Source organism: Danio rerio, chromosome 21 (genome assembly GCF_052040795.2).
Source record: "Danio rerio strain M-AB ecotype USA chromosome 21, GRCz13ab, whole genome shotgun sequence".
NCBI classification, from domain to species: domain Eukaryota; kingdom Metazoa; phylum Chordata; class Actinopteri; order Cypriniformes; family Danionidae; genus Danio; species Danio rerio.
In genome coordinates, this window is record NC_141041.1 from 6,942,756 (window position 1) to 6,956,934 (window position 14,179).

Genomic DNA, 14,179 nt, shown 5'->3' on the forward strand with positions numbered 1-14,179 from the left:
CTAGGAGAACTACTTGGTTCTACAAGATCAAACCAGAAAAAACATTCTAGATTAGTTTTTTTGTTCATACAGTGAACATGAAATCATCGTATTGTCAAATAAAGGCAACTTTTTTCATCATCTTGTTGCACTTATTTTAAAGGGGTGGTCCACTACGACAGGGGTTCTAAAATTTTTCAGCTCGCGATCCCCAAAATAACAATGCTACTTCCAACCCTCAATATCCAATAGAACTAGTAACTATAAGCTACAATAGTAACTATACACAGTAGCATATAGTAACTATAAACGACTATTGTTTTCTTTTCAGTTGGTTATGGATAAAATATGGTAATTCTTATGGTTTAATAAAAATAAATCGATTTTTGGAAATCACCAGGCGACCCCCCCCCTTCTTTGTCCCACAACCCCTCGGGGGCTCCCGACCCCCACTTTGAGAACCACTGCACTATGAAATCATATTGTAAACTTTAGTTAATGTGTAATGTAGCTGTGTGAACATAAACAACATCTCTGAATGTAATACGCTCAAAGTTCAATGCAAATGGAACAATTGGCTTTTACAGATTTTAGCCAAGCAAAACCTACAGCGAACAAAGTTTGGGGACTACAAAGTGCATCCGGGCTAGTGAGATCACAAACGCTTTAGGTTATGAGCATTCACCTCGCGCACACAAAAACTTCGATCTTGTTACCCTGCTTAAACATAAATGGGTTTTTATTTTGATAGCAATAGCCATAATAAACTCGACTGTCCACTCAAAAGATCGCTGGATGACTCGTTTGTTTTTGGATTTAAAGTGTGGATTCGTTTGAAGCCCATTCGTTTGAATCTTCTTCCCGTTAAGCTAATCTAATACATATAATGGTGCAGAAGATACGCGAGCGCTGTAATCTAGATTATACCTCGCTACATTAACATGGCGGAGAACGCGCAAGAAGATTAACCTTGAGCTGATTTGTTACATAGATTACCATTCTGGTTCAAAAAAAATTGTTATATTCTTAAATGTCTTTACGATGATTTTGATTTGTCTTTGATGAATAAAAGCACTGGCAGCCACCAAAAGTATTGGCAAAAATGGCATTTTTGGTTTTTGTCCAAAAAAAGAAATTCCCAAAAATATAAGCCGAAAAAGGTTGTAGTCATTGCCTGTAGTGAAGCAGCTTTCACACCAGACGCAGGAAATGCTGCGCTATGAAACCCATTCATTTCAATGGCTCACAATGCACAAGGGCAGTTTGTTGCTGCATCAACCAAACCACACTGTCAGCTAGTTTGCATGGAGTCAGCCGGTTCATATTAGCTAAAGATTCTGGATTGGGGGTTCTCGGCTCATGTGCATATATGCATGAATCGCACATTCTCACCAAAAAAGCAAAGTACGCTCAAATAACACATTTAAGGAACGCTCAAATAATGCATTTCTATGTGGTATACTTTTTACTGCTGCTTGCAATTGCTACTGTGCTGTCACGCTTTTGGACTTGTCCACTGTGAATAAAATTTTACTGCCATTAAAATGTGGTTATTTAATTAGCTTGTTTTTTGTAATAAAGCAGACGGTAGAATTTATAGTAACTTACTGTAAGAAGTTCTACAAAACTTACTGTAAATCAGCAAGAATGCTGTATTTACCTTTAAAGCAATCATTTATCTGATATCTCTATATTTATTTACAGTATTGTATTGTAAGTAATTTTCACAATCCAACTTTAAAATACAATAACATACTGCATAACTGTCCAACAATAAAACACAGTTCATATTACAGTGTATAATTGAAGTTTTTGAGGTTAATTCGAAAAGATTTACTGTATATTATGTAACAAAATAATAAATTCATGTATTTCGGTTTCGATGTTTGGCCTCGTGCATCTAGTATTTTTTGTTTCAACCTAGAATTTCCATTAAGGTGCATCCCTAAAATCATTAATTTCCTTCAAAATAAATCTTTAGAACAAAAATGTAAGTGCTTATAGTCTTTTTTTAATGTGAAATTTACTGAATTTCCTAAATTTGCCATGTCTATTTTGCTATTCATTGTTATTCTTCAGGTGAACAATTAATAAGTGCAACTTAATTCATCAAAAAAGTTTGTTTTGGTCATTTTCAATCAAGTTCTGACCATTTCCTTCTGCATTTAGAGCGACGGTCCTACTCTGTTGACATCAGTTTGACTGCTACAATACTCTTAGCCACGCCCCTCTTACCGTTAGTTTGCTATGAGGGAATTATGCGCAAAAGAAAGCCCCGCCCCTACCGAAAATTCAGTTTCAATTAGAAGTACATCAACAAACTGAAGTCTCAAGATCTTCCTGTTCACGCTGACTTTAAAACCAGTTCAATATCGACTGTTTCAAGCAGTTTGCATTATACAACATACAAGAGTTAAGTGTTTTGCATGACTCGTCACAAATTTCATGTTGACTTTACGTAGAGATACTAAGCGCGGGTCCCTTGCGTGTAAGGAAATACCGCTTCGTTCCAACTGTCCTGGACATGACCATGAACAGAAACGGATCCAGGGCACTATGCAGACAACACAAGCACACAGCCACGCTGAAGTACATATAGAAACTCTCCGTAATTTCCAAAGACAGCAGAAAGTAATGCACGAAGTGAAAGCAGCTGCTCGGGCCGAAGCACACAACAAAAATAACAAAGTTCAACGAGCTCGCTCTAATGTAAAGAGCCCAGTCTCTGTGCGAGCGATTCAGGTGCCAGACGATAGAGGCGTAACACGCTATTGTCACCACTAGGGGCCCAAAAAAACCAACGCATGTCAAGCCTAAATTATAATACTCAAGCCACCGGTAGTCAATAGTATCAGGGAGGACGTCATGGCAAGTTGTTATTCCCAGATGCATGATGTAGTAGCTTTGTTTTACTAAACATTCAGGCAAAAGTGCGACGATAAAAACGATCCAAACGATCAAGCCGCCCCAAGCGCTGAATGAACGCTTCGGCAGACTTTTATAGAAGAACGGATGAACCACAGCTATGTAGCGCTTAATGCTAATACAGGCTAGAGTAAAAGCAGAGCAGTAAAGATTCCCATAGAAGAAAGCGGTTGTAATGCGACAAGCAGTTTCACCGAATATCCAATTGTTTCCGTTGAGATGATAGTGCGTCTTGAGGAAGAGACTGAACAATAGCAGCAGGTCAGACACCGCCAGGCTACAATATAAAATGGCAGATGATATGACCCTCACTTTAGTTCCAACGGTGAGCAAAATAGCGATATTAGCAGGAATGCCGACGACCAGGGATATTATGTAGGTGGCAGGGATGAACCAGATGCTTATAGGACCTCGAAGATAAACTGCAGTGTTGTTGCTGTTTAACACAACAGCATTGGAGGGAGGTGGTGTTTGCATCTCTGCTATTTTGTCCAAAGAAAACGAGATGTTAATCAGGCTTCCTTTGAATGTCCTCGGGCCGACGCTGCCAGTGCTGTTTCGTTTGATCCGGATGGACTTCTTTCCTGCAAAGCGACAGAGAGAATGATGAGTTAGGAATAGTTGCCCATTAAGGAACTGGATGCATGGAAATATATGCAAATAATGACCTGCAAGTTCATATTTGGATTTCATATATATGTAACTTATATGTATTTATTCCAACCATTGGCATTACAAATATGTAATTCCTAGCTTGTATATACACTCACTGGCTACTTTATTAGGTACACCTTTCCAACTGCTCGTTCACGCAGGTTTCTAATCACATGGCAGTGTAGTGAATTACAGACATTGTCACCCAAAGGCTGCATGCCACAACACAGTCAAAGCTGTCTGGTGCCCTGTTTAAAAGGAGTTAGTTATCTGTTATTTCTACATTATTTGGTCCCCTACGGGAGACTAAAATATTAATATTAATATCAATACCAAAATATTGATTTTAATATTTGATCAATTATATTATCACTACAGCAGCAACTCTTGGTCAAGACGATCTGCTATGGGAAGTCCTGTACACTGAGGTGATCTCATGAGAAAACTGCTTTACGTTTTGTCAGTTTAGTGGCTGTTTCGTACGAGTTCAGTCGTATAAAAATGTACCATTTGAAAAAGAAGGTGTGGTACCCAACCACACCCCTACCCCCCTCTTCAAATATGTAGCGCAACAACCCCCCTTCCCCCATTGCTTTAACCAGTCCGGCCCACTTGAGAACAGATTTTACTCCATGTGGCCCAGAGCTAAAATGAGCTTGATACCCCTGCCATACACATTATAATAGAAAGCCTGGTCCGCTTTCGGGCTGTTGCTTTGACACGTCAACACGGCCGCCTGAGTTTCTTATTGCGCCATCCAGTGGACACAATTGGAACAGCAATACATTTTATTGAAAAATTGCAGCTCACAGAATCATCTCGTGGGCCGCATTAAATTCGTTTGAGAGCCTGATCTGGTCTGCGGGCCGTACGTTTGACACCCCTGGTCTATAGGTAGTACATCAAATCTATAAACACACAAACACTCCAAGCAGCAGCAGGGCAGAGATGCGCCAGTCACTGAATTCAGCATATAGGAGTTCTCAACCACATTCTGTCTTTATTTTCTGCACTGTGTTTGTCATAAAGTTACAGGCCCGGATTGGCTAATCGGGAGGACCAGGAGGATTCCCGGTTAATTTGTTGGCCGGGAGGGCCGGTGTCCCTTGTTCCAGACTCTGTTGCTCCCAGCAGTCGCACTTTTTTCATTTATTTATTTATTTGACCATAGCCTCACTTTTTTAATTCATTATTTTACCGCAGCTCCGCTCCTTTTATCTATTTTCTCGCAGCCTCCTGAGCAAGTTACAGCCTGCAGGTTAATGATGATATAACTCAGATGAGTCACTACAATGAGAAACGCTGTTGTGGTCCAGTGGTCAGCAGGTTGCGTTACGACATCGCCGACCCGGGGTCGAACCTCATCTGAGTAATTTATTTGTTTATTTATTTTTTTCATTTTTATTGTTAAGACATTTAATACTTTTGAACATTTGAAGTTCTAAAGCAGCTGTTTTCTTGAAAAAGACGTAATAGTGTCATTAGAAACTGATTTGGAAATGACCTTATTTTAATATAGTCAGTCATGAACTGAGGTGGGCCGGTCTCAGGCTTGAAACTCCAGGGCTAAAAAGGAGTCCCACTCCGACCCTGTAAAGTTATCTGTGGTTTTGTATTTTTCATTTCACTTGTGGCTCTGACCTTTCAAAACACCTCTTAAATAACTTTTTCGAATGCGAAAAACAGAACAAATTTAACCCGGTTCATTTTTTTTAATGACGAATGAAAGTTTCAAAGGATTCAGAGTGCAAAAACCTTTAGGCTGAAAGACACCAGCAGTGCAACAATTAGCAGCCATTCGCAAAAAAATGCATCTTTGCATCGTCAAAAAGTGAGATGCGGCAACCCAGAAATAGTTCAGTCATGTTGCCGTTGGCATCTTCCAATAGTAAATAGCTCACAATCATAGTCCCACTTCAGAGTTCTTCTGACTGGTCCGCTGCTCTAGAACTGACAGCGCTGCTGCATGTAAAAGTTGAAACTGTTTAACTTGACTCGCCATCTAAAAAAAAAAAAAAAAAAAAAAAAAAAAAAAAAAACATGGCGCTCATGTGCGATGTACTGCAGAGACACAAGTAAATAATGGTCATGGATGTCCATAGAAAACAGAAAAACAATAGAAATATTAAGATTCTGTCTCATCTTTTGTGCACATTACTCATTCTGTGTCCTTTCTACAAATACACTGAATAAATGTTGTCCTCTTCACCTGCTGTTATGGATGGACACACTGCTGCATGTTCATTAAAAGAGATTCCAGTGTTAAAGATTGCTGAATATTAAGTTTAATACACAATTATAGTTTTTCTGTTGTTTTAGGAGAGGCCTGAGCTTGACCTTTCGAAGTTTTTTACACAGTGTCCTAATTATGAAGATTTATTTTACATGGTTGTCTTTATTTTGCTCTTTTGCAAAACAAGAAGCTGTGCAGTTCTGTAGCTGATTGTGATAAAACACTTCTGCCTGTTATAAATATAATATAAACAGATAAACGCAAACACTGTTGCTTATTCCTGCGATGCCAAAACCGAAGTATGTACTGAACATTATGACTTCAGTGTACCATTACAGCAAAAGCAGCTATTCTCCCGGTTTTCAAATTATTAAAGAGTAGTTACAAATAATTGACATTAACGGACTCTTATCCTGCCTTCTAGTTCAGGCTGCTATAGTGGTGGTTTGGGTTTATTTTTGTATCTTGGGTACAACTTTGGGCCCCTTATTACCAACTGAGCTTTGTTTAAACACCACAGGGTTCCTGAGTGTTTGCTGTCTCTCCATCTTCGTCCCTTCATGACCACAGTGAACCCATCTTGTGATTGCAACTTCCAGCAAGATAACACACCATGGCACAAAATTTAAATCATCTCCAAATTGTTTCTTGAACAAGACAACAAGTTTATTTAAATCACTTACAAATTCACCAGATGAGCAGCTGACAAATCTGCAGCAAGAACTTTTATGAAAACAAGGATAAAGAAGTCTTTTGATATTTTTCTGTAGTGCTGTACGGCCTAATGTGTTACTTTTATCTATATATATTTTTTTTATATTATTATTATAATTGTATATTTTTTTAATTTGTGTTTGTGTTTTTTATATTGTTCTTGATGCAAGAACATATAATTGTATTGTTTAAATCAGAGAGAAAGAAAATGTTATCTAATTGTTTTCTGCTGATAGACTGAAACAGTTGATGTCTTGTGATTCTTTTTATTTAATAGTGTAACTCTCTGACTAATATGCATAAATGAAACAGTTAAACTAAAATATTACTATAATATATTAGATAACAGCAAAGATACAAAGCCATTTATTACCGGTCCATTAAAATAATTATTTATTTTGGCATAAATATATACAGTTGAAGTCAGAATTATTAGCCCCCCTTATTTTTTTTTTCTTTTTTAAATATTTCCCAAATGATGTTTAACAGAGCAAGAAAATTTTCACAGTATGTCTTATAATATTTTTTCTTCTGGAGAAAGTCTTATTTGTTTTATTTCGGCTAGAATAAAAGCAGCATTTAATTTTTTAAAAACCATTTTAAGGGCAAAATTTTTAGCCCCTTTAAGCTATTTTTTTTCCGATAGTCTACAGAACAAACCATCGTTATACAATAACTTGCCTAATTACCCTATACTGCCTAGTTAACCTAACTAACCTAGTTAAGCCTTTAAATGTCACTTTAAGCTGTATAGAAGTGTCTTGAAAAATATCTAGTCAAATATTATTTACTGTCATCATGGCAAAGAAAAAATAAATCAGTTATTAGAAATTAGTTATTAAAACTATTTTGTTTAGAAATGTGTTGGAAAAAAGGATAAAACTCTCTGTTAAACAGAAATTGAGAAAAAAAAATAAACAAAGGGGCTAATAATTCAGGGGGGCTAATAATTCTGACTTCAACTGTACGTGCGTATACAGTATCACAGAATATTTAGATGAATTGCAAAAAGATAGATTATATATTTTTAATACATTGTACATTTATGCAATAATTCTTAATTATTGTATAAATATATACATATATAGCATGGACTAAAGTATTTAAGTAAATTGCAACAATATAAATGGTTATTAAAATGACTGGAAAAAAAACTCCAGTAACACTTCGTTTTGATAATCCAATTGAGTATTAGTAGACTGTCTGCTTAATGTCTGTTAATACTGATAAGAAACTTTGCAATTACATGTCAACTTACCCTAACCCCAACCTAACCCCAACAGTCTTATAATCTAATGAGAATTAGTTGGCATGTAAATGCAATGAAACTTCAAATGTAAATTCAACAAACGGACCATCAAAATAAAGTAAGCAAACCTCATAAATATAGGTAAAAAATCTGTCACTGGGGTGGTATCTTTCAAAAAGATATACATTTTTGTTCCTATCAGGTCGTTACAGGTGCATATTAATACCTAAAAAGTACAAAAGTGTTCCTCATTGTACCATAAAGATACAAAAGTGAACCATAAAGACACATCGTTTTGGTCAAGCTTTTAATTAACAGTATTAGTGTTTCTGTACTTGGATTTTTAACTTGTTTTTAATATGTTTTCATTTATTGTCATGTGTTATTTTACCTTATTTCTGGTTTTCTCTTATTGTGAAGAACTTTGTGACGATGTCTGTGAAAAGTGCTATTTAAATAAAACTTTATTTACTTACTGTACGGTGCAAACGCGTATTTTTGAGAACGTATACCACCACAGTGACAGATTTTGCACCTTTATTTCTGACCGTGTCATAAAACTGCTTTGTTCCTCTTTTTAAAGGTTGTTAAAAGTGTCTGATAATAATAGTTTGTCGGTAAATGATTAACATAATATAATTTTACAGGTTAGCTAAACATTAAATAAAACTATTTATTGTATAGTCGACTAAATATACATGCTTATATTTTAATAAGGAATGCAATCTTTATAGGGATAGCTCATCCAAAATATATTAATTTGCTCTATTTGCTCTCCTTTCAAATGGTTCCAAACAACTGAGTTTCTTCTGCTGAACACAAAAGAAGATACTTTGAAGAATGCTGAAATCCTGTAACCTTTGACTTCCATTGTAGGAAAAAACAAAAAAACTAAGATGCCATGTTTACACGTTTCTTCAGAATATCTACTTAGAAAGAAGAAAGAAACTCATAAATATTTGGAACAAACAGAGGATGGCAGAATTTTCCCACCAACTTTCCCACCAAGAATGTTAACATAACTAGGGAATTATCCACGTGCTTTCTTTTAGAGTTTATTCTGCGTTTTTAAATTGGTCTATAAAATAATAATAAGCCTATAATTGAAATAAATGAGTCAACTGAACCGCTGATAACAGGAAACTCATGGACAATAAACTGCAATGCAGCGGATTGTTGTACAGTGAATCACGTATTAATGTGCTTACCTTGCGTCTGCGTCGTGTTCAGAAGAAATAAAGTGACCAAAACGATCAAGAAAGCTTTCGCCATGATTGAGAAACACATTCAGTTCGGTCTCAACTCTTTCTGGTCCGTGTGTTGAACGCAAATGAAGCCCTCGAGCTTCCCCCTCTCTCTGTGTGTGTCGTCAGAATAGCGGTGTCGTTCCATACCGATGACATCTTCTTGTTTTTCCTCTCATGTCCAATGGAACACCGTCGAACTATGACATCATAATTGCTTTGATTATTTTTGTGTTTCTGATAGTTTAAAAGCCAAAGTTACAAATAAGTTTAAAGACGACACGGTGGCTGGTTGGCACTTTCACCTCACAGCAAGAAGGTTGCTGGTTCAAGTCCCGGCTGGCGTTTCTTTGAGGAGTTTGCATAATGTTCTTTCTGTGTTGGCGTGGGTTTCCTCTGGGTGCTCTGGTTTACCCCACAGACCAACCACATATAGGTGAATTGAATAAGCTAAATTGTCTTGTAGTGTATGTGTGTGTGATTGCCAGATTGATGTTTCCCAGTACTGAGTTGCAGTTGAAAGGGCATCTGCAGCATAAAACATATGATAGAAGAGTTGGTGGTTCATTCCGCTGTGGCGACCCCTGATGAATAAAGGGACTAAGCTGAAGGAAAATGAATGAAAACATTTTATATAGTTCATGGTTCATAGTTGATAGTCTACTAAATTATTTTTGTTTTGTTTGTTTATATTATTTGTTTAAGATTTCAGTTCATTTTATTTATGTATTCTATATTGCAGCTACTACACTAGTTGATTTATTTATTATTTTTTAAATCCTCAATGTATTTAATTTGCATTCTAATTGAGAGACTGCTATGACATTAGTTACATAATAATGCTACTTTTCTAACCTAACGAGTAAAGAAACATGTTGTTCCAAAAAAAGAAGCAATAATTTTTGAGTAGATTTTGTATTATTATTTTTTTAAGTAATGCGAACTAATCTTTAATTTAATGAATTAGCTTTAAAAATAAAATTGCTCAGTTTAAATTAACCTAGTCAAAAAAATGAAATTCATCACTAAATTATTACCTAAATTTTGATGTGTTTTTAATGGTAAATGAAGGTGTGTGTGTGTGTGTGTGTGTGTATACATACATATATATATATATATATATATATATATATATATATATATATATATATATATATATATATATATATATAGATAGATAGATAGATAGATAGATAGATAGATAGATAGATAGATAGATAGATAGATAGATAGATAGATAGATAGATAGATAGATAAATGCTCCTTCACTAAAAAGAAGGGGGAAATCCTGCAATTTCTGATGAGACCAAGCCTCAGCAGAGGTAGTTTTTTTTTCCAAGTATACAGTTGAAACCAGAAGTTTACAAACACTTTATAAATAAGCACATAACCATTTTAAAAACTTTTCTTGAAAGTCAAGTTTACATACACTAAGATTATTCTGCCTCTGATAAAGCTCAGATGATGGTGTCAATGTTTTGGAAGTCTCTGATTGGCCAATTGACAGCATTTGAGTTAATGGGAAGCACATTTGTAGAACAGTATGTAAGGAAATCCCCAAACACACTGCTTCCTTGCTTGACAACATGGGAAAATCAACAAGTCAGAACCAACAAAAAAGCCAGATTACAATTTGTTAAATAACACTGGGAAAAGAATAATTTTTGGAGACATGTCCTGTGGTCTGATGGAACTAAGATTGAACTGTTTGGCCATAATGACCAGTGTTACATTTGGAGGACAAAGTGGAAAGCTTTCAAGCTTAGGAACACCATCCCAACTGTGAAGTTTGGAGGCAGCAGCATCATGTTGTGGGGCTGTTTTGGTGCAGGAGGGACTGGTCCACTTCACAGCATAGATGGCATCATGAAGAAAGAAAATTATGGAGAAATACTGAAGCAACATCTCAAGACATCAGCCATGAAATTAAAACTTGGCCACAAATGGGTCTTCCAAACAGACCATCACCCTAAGCATACTGCCAAATTTGTTAAAATGTGCTTTAAGGACAACAAAGTTAATGTTTTGGAGTGGCCATCACAAAGCCCTGAGCTCAATCCTATAGAAAATTTGTGGGCAGAGTTGAAAAAACTTGTGTGAGCAAGACAGCTAACAAACCTGACTCAGTAACACAAATTCAGTCAGAAATGGCCCCAAATTCCTTAAAACTATTGTGAGAAGCTTGTGGAAGGATACCCAATACATTTGACGAAAGTTATACAGTTCAAAATCAAAGCTAAAACAATAAAAAGGAAATGTGTGTAAACTTTTTGACTGTCTAGAAATTAATAAAATATTCTCAAAAAAATCTCTCATTATTCTGGCATTATCAAATGTAAATCATTTAGGTAATCCTAACGGACCTAAAACAGTAAACGTTTAGTATGATTTACCATCAGACATTGTTTTTTAAAATGGTTATGTTCTTTTTTTAGAGTGTATGTAAACTTCTGGTTTCAACTATATATATATATATATATATATATATATATATATATATATATATATATATATATATATATATATATATATATATATATATATATATATATATTCCCCAACATATTTAAATAAATAATTTTTCTCAGTTATTAATACATTTATTCATATATTTATTGTACTACTATACTAAGATGCTGGTCAGTTTATTATTATTGTTTTATTTATTCAGTAATTTGTTTCTAAACAGTGTGCAATAATTTAAATTTTATAATATTATATAAATGAATGAAATAAAAACGTAACGTCTGTCATCACATTTACAGTTCACCTAAAGAATTACAATGTGCACATTATACAGTAGACATTGGAAATTTTGATTTCTCACAGACTTTGATTATATAATTATATAACAGAGTAGAACAAAAATGTAGATCTGCTGGTCATCACATCTTTTTTATTAATTTTTTTTGTCTTTTTGGTTTGGGCGCAGATGATGATAAACCGCGTTGTGGAGGAAACTCCTGTTTGCTGAGAGATAAAGCGAGTACCGAAACCACACATGTGAGGTGAAAACAGGAGACAACAAACTGACATGTTTTCACTTCCCGTCACTGCTTTGTCTTTTTGCAATTGCTGGTTTTAGCGGTACGCGGACGCGGTCGACTGTAATGCTGTGAGAGTGCATCAAATGCATGTGAAAGAAAAAAAACATGACTGTTTCCTACAGAAGAAAAACTTTAGATGTAAACTTCAGTTATCTCTTAAACCATGCATTCTTGCACACCCACACATATCCGCAGACACACACACACACACACACACAATTGGTTTAATAATAGTCTAACCCTTGCCATGCAGGTCAGAGAGCCCAACTTCCTCAAAACTAGTTTGTATGCAAAACAGAGATTGGATGTCAAACACAACAGCAGATCTTTTTTTCTGCTCATTGTAATGCGAAAAGTGTGTAAAACTGGTTTGAAACAATAATTGTTGTGAAAAGCACGACACCAGTTAGTTTGGGTTGAATTGTTTGTGGCATAAAGATGACCAAACCATTTTAAAATAAAAATACAATACTTTTTTACTAGCATGGACTACGCCACACATTTTGAGCTAGACTTTATTGTAGGGTTGTAGAGGTGAATGGGATGCTAAGGGAACAGTGGGATGAAGGGGAACGGAAGAAGATAAATAGTGAATAGGTAGGTAAGATGATTGGGCGTGCTATGATGATGCCCGAAGACCTTTTTTAATTTAAAAAAAAAAAGATATCTAATAGATGTCTAATAAATGTCAAATAGATGTCTAATAGATGTCAAATAGATGTCTAATATATGTCTAATAGATGTCTAATAGATGTCAAATAGATGTCTAATAGATGTCAAATAGATGTCTAATATATGTCTAATAGATGTCTAATAGATGTCAAATAGATGTCAAATAGATGTCAAATAGATGTCTAATAGATGTCTAATAGATGTCTAATATATGTCTAATAGATGTCTAATAGATGTCAAATAGATGTCAAATAGATGTCTAATAGATGTCAAATAGATGTCAAATAGATGTCAAATAGATGCCAAATAGATGTCTAATAGACGTCAAATAGATGTCTAATAAATGTCTAATAAATGTCTAATATATGTCACATGGATGTCAAATAGATGTCTAATAGATGTCAAATAGATGTCAAATAGATGTCTAATAGATGTCTAATAGATGTCAAATAGATGTCTAACAAATGTCCAATAGATGTCAAATAGATGTCTAATAGATGTCTAATAGACGTCTAAAAATAGTTGTCTTGACTAAAAAAAAGCTGGTCTGCTTTAAATACGTTTTAGGGAGTAGGTGATTGGCTAAAAAGCCAGCTGCCAAAGCTTTGTTAACAAGTTAACTCCATTTAATAATTAAGTAATATTAAATTGTTATTAACTGATTAAATAGGGTGACACGGTGGCTTAGTGGTTAGCACTGTCGCCTTAAAGCAAGAAGATCGCGGGTTCGAGTCCTGGCTGAACCAGTTGGCATTTCTGTGTGGAGTTTGAACGTTCTCTCTGTGTTGACGTGGGTTTCCTCTGGGTGCTCAGGTTTCCCCCACAGTTCAAAAACATGTGCTAAAGGGGAATTGGAGAAATTGGAGTGTGGAGTGTGTGTGTGGATGAGTGTGTATGGATGCTTCCCAGTACTGGGTTGCAGCTGGAAGTGCATCTGCTGTGTAAAACATATGCTGGAATAGTTGGCGGTTCATTCCGCTGTGGCGACCTCTAAAAATAGAGACTAAGCCGAAGGAAAATAAATAAATCAATAAATTAAAAAAATAATAATAAATGCAAAAAATAAATAATAATAAAATAAAAACTAGACGCAAAATTCTCAAATTACATAACATTCAACTGGTCATTATACAGTTTCACAAACTGTAAATAATTAACAGCAATTTTAAAGTGCAGTTTTTAACATTTTTTTTGTTGGTGTAAACACTTTTGTAAATCACTACCAAGATGTTGGTAAAGTAAAATGAGTAAATATTAGTAAATAAATTCAAGTAAAATATTAGATCTTGGGTGAACTATCGCTTTAATAAAATTTTTAGTCTATAGCGAATATTTTGAAGAGCACCTACCCCTTTTCAAGATTTAAGATAGGTCTTTTATGTTTCCAGAATGTGTCAGTAAAGTTTCAACTCAAAACACCCATCAGATTATTTATTATACCTTTCAGAATGTTGGATTTTCT

The 14,179-nt window shown here is 35.1% G+C and overlaps 1 protein-coding gene across 1 annotated transcript; it reads right to left on the bottom strand.

Moving 5' to 3' along the window:
- Positions 1–991: 991 nt before the first annotated feature.
- Positions 992–9,086, bottom strand: LOC100333265 (proteinase-activated receptor 3). The gene is made up of 2 exons (XM_087300666.1): positions 8,963–9,086; positions 992–3,488 (listed from the first exon to the last, which is right to left on the bottom strand). Exons 1-2 carry the CDS (start codon positions 9,039–9,041, stop codon positions 2,434–2,436), a joined length of 1,134 nt encoding a protein of 377 aa, XP_087156792.1. The 5' UTR covers positions 9,042–9,086; the 3' UTR covers positions 992–2,433.
- Between the last annotated feature and the right edge of the window lie 5,093 nt (positions 9,087–14,179).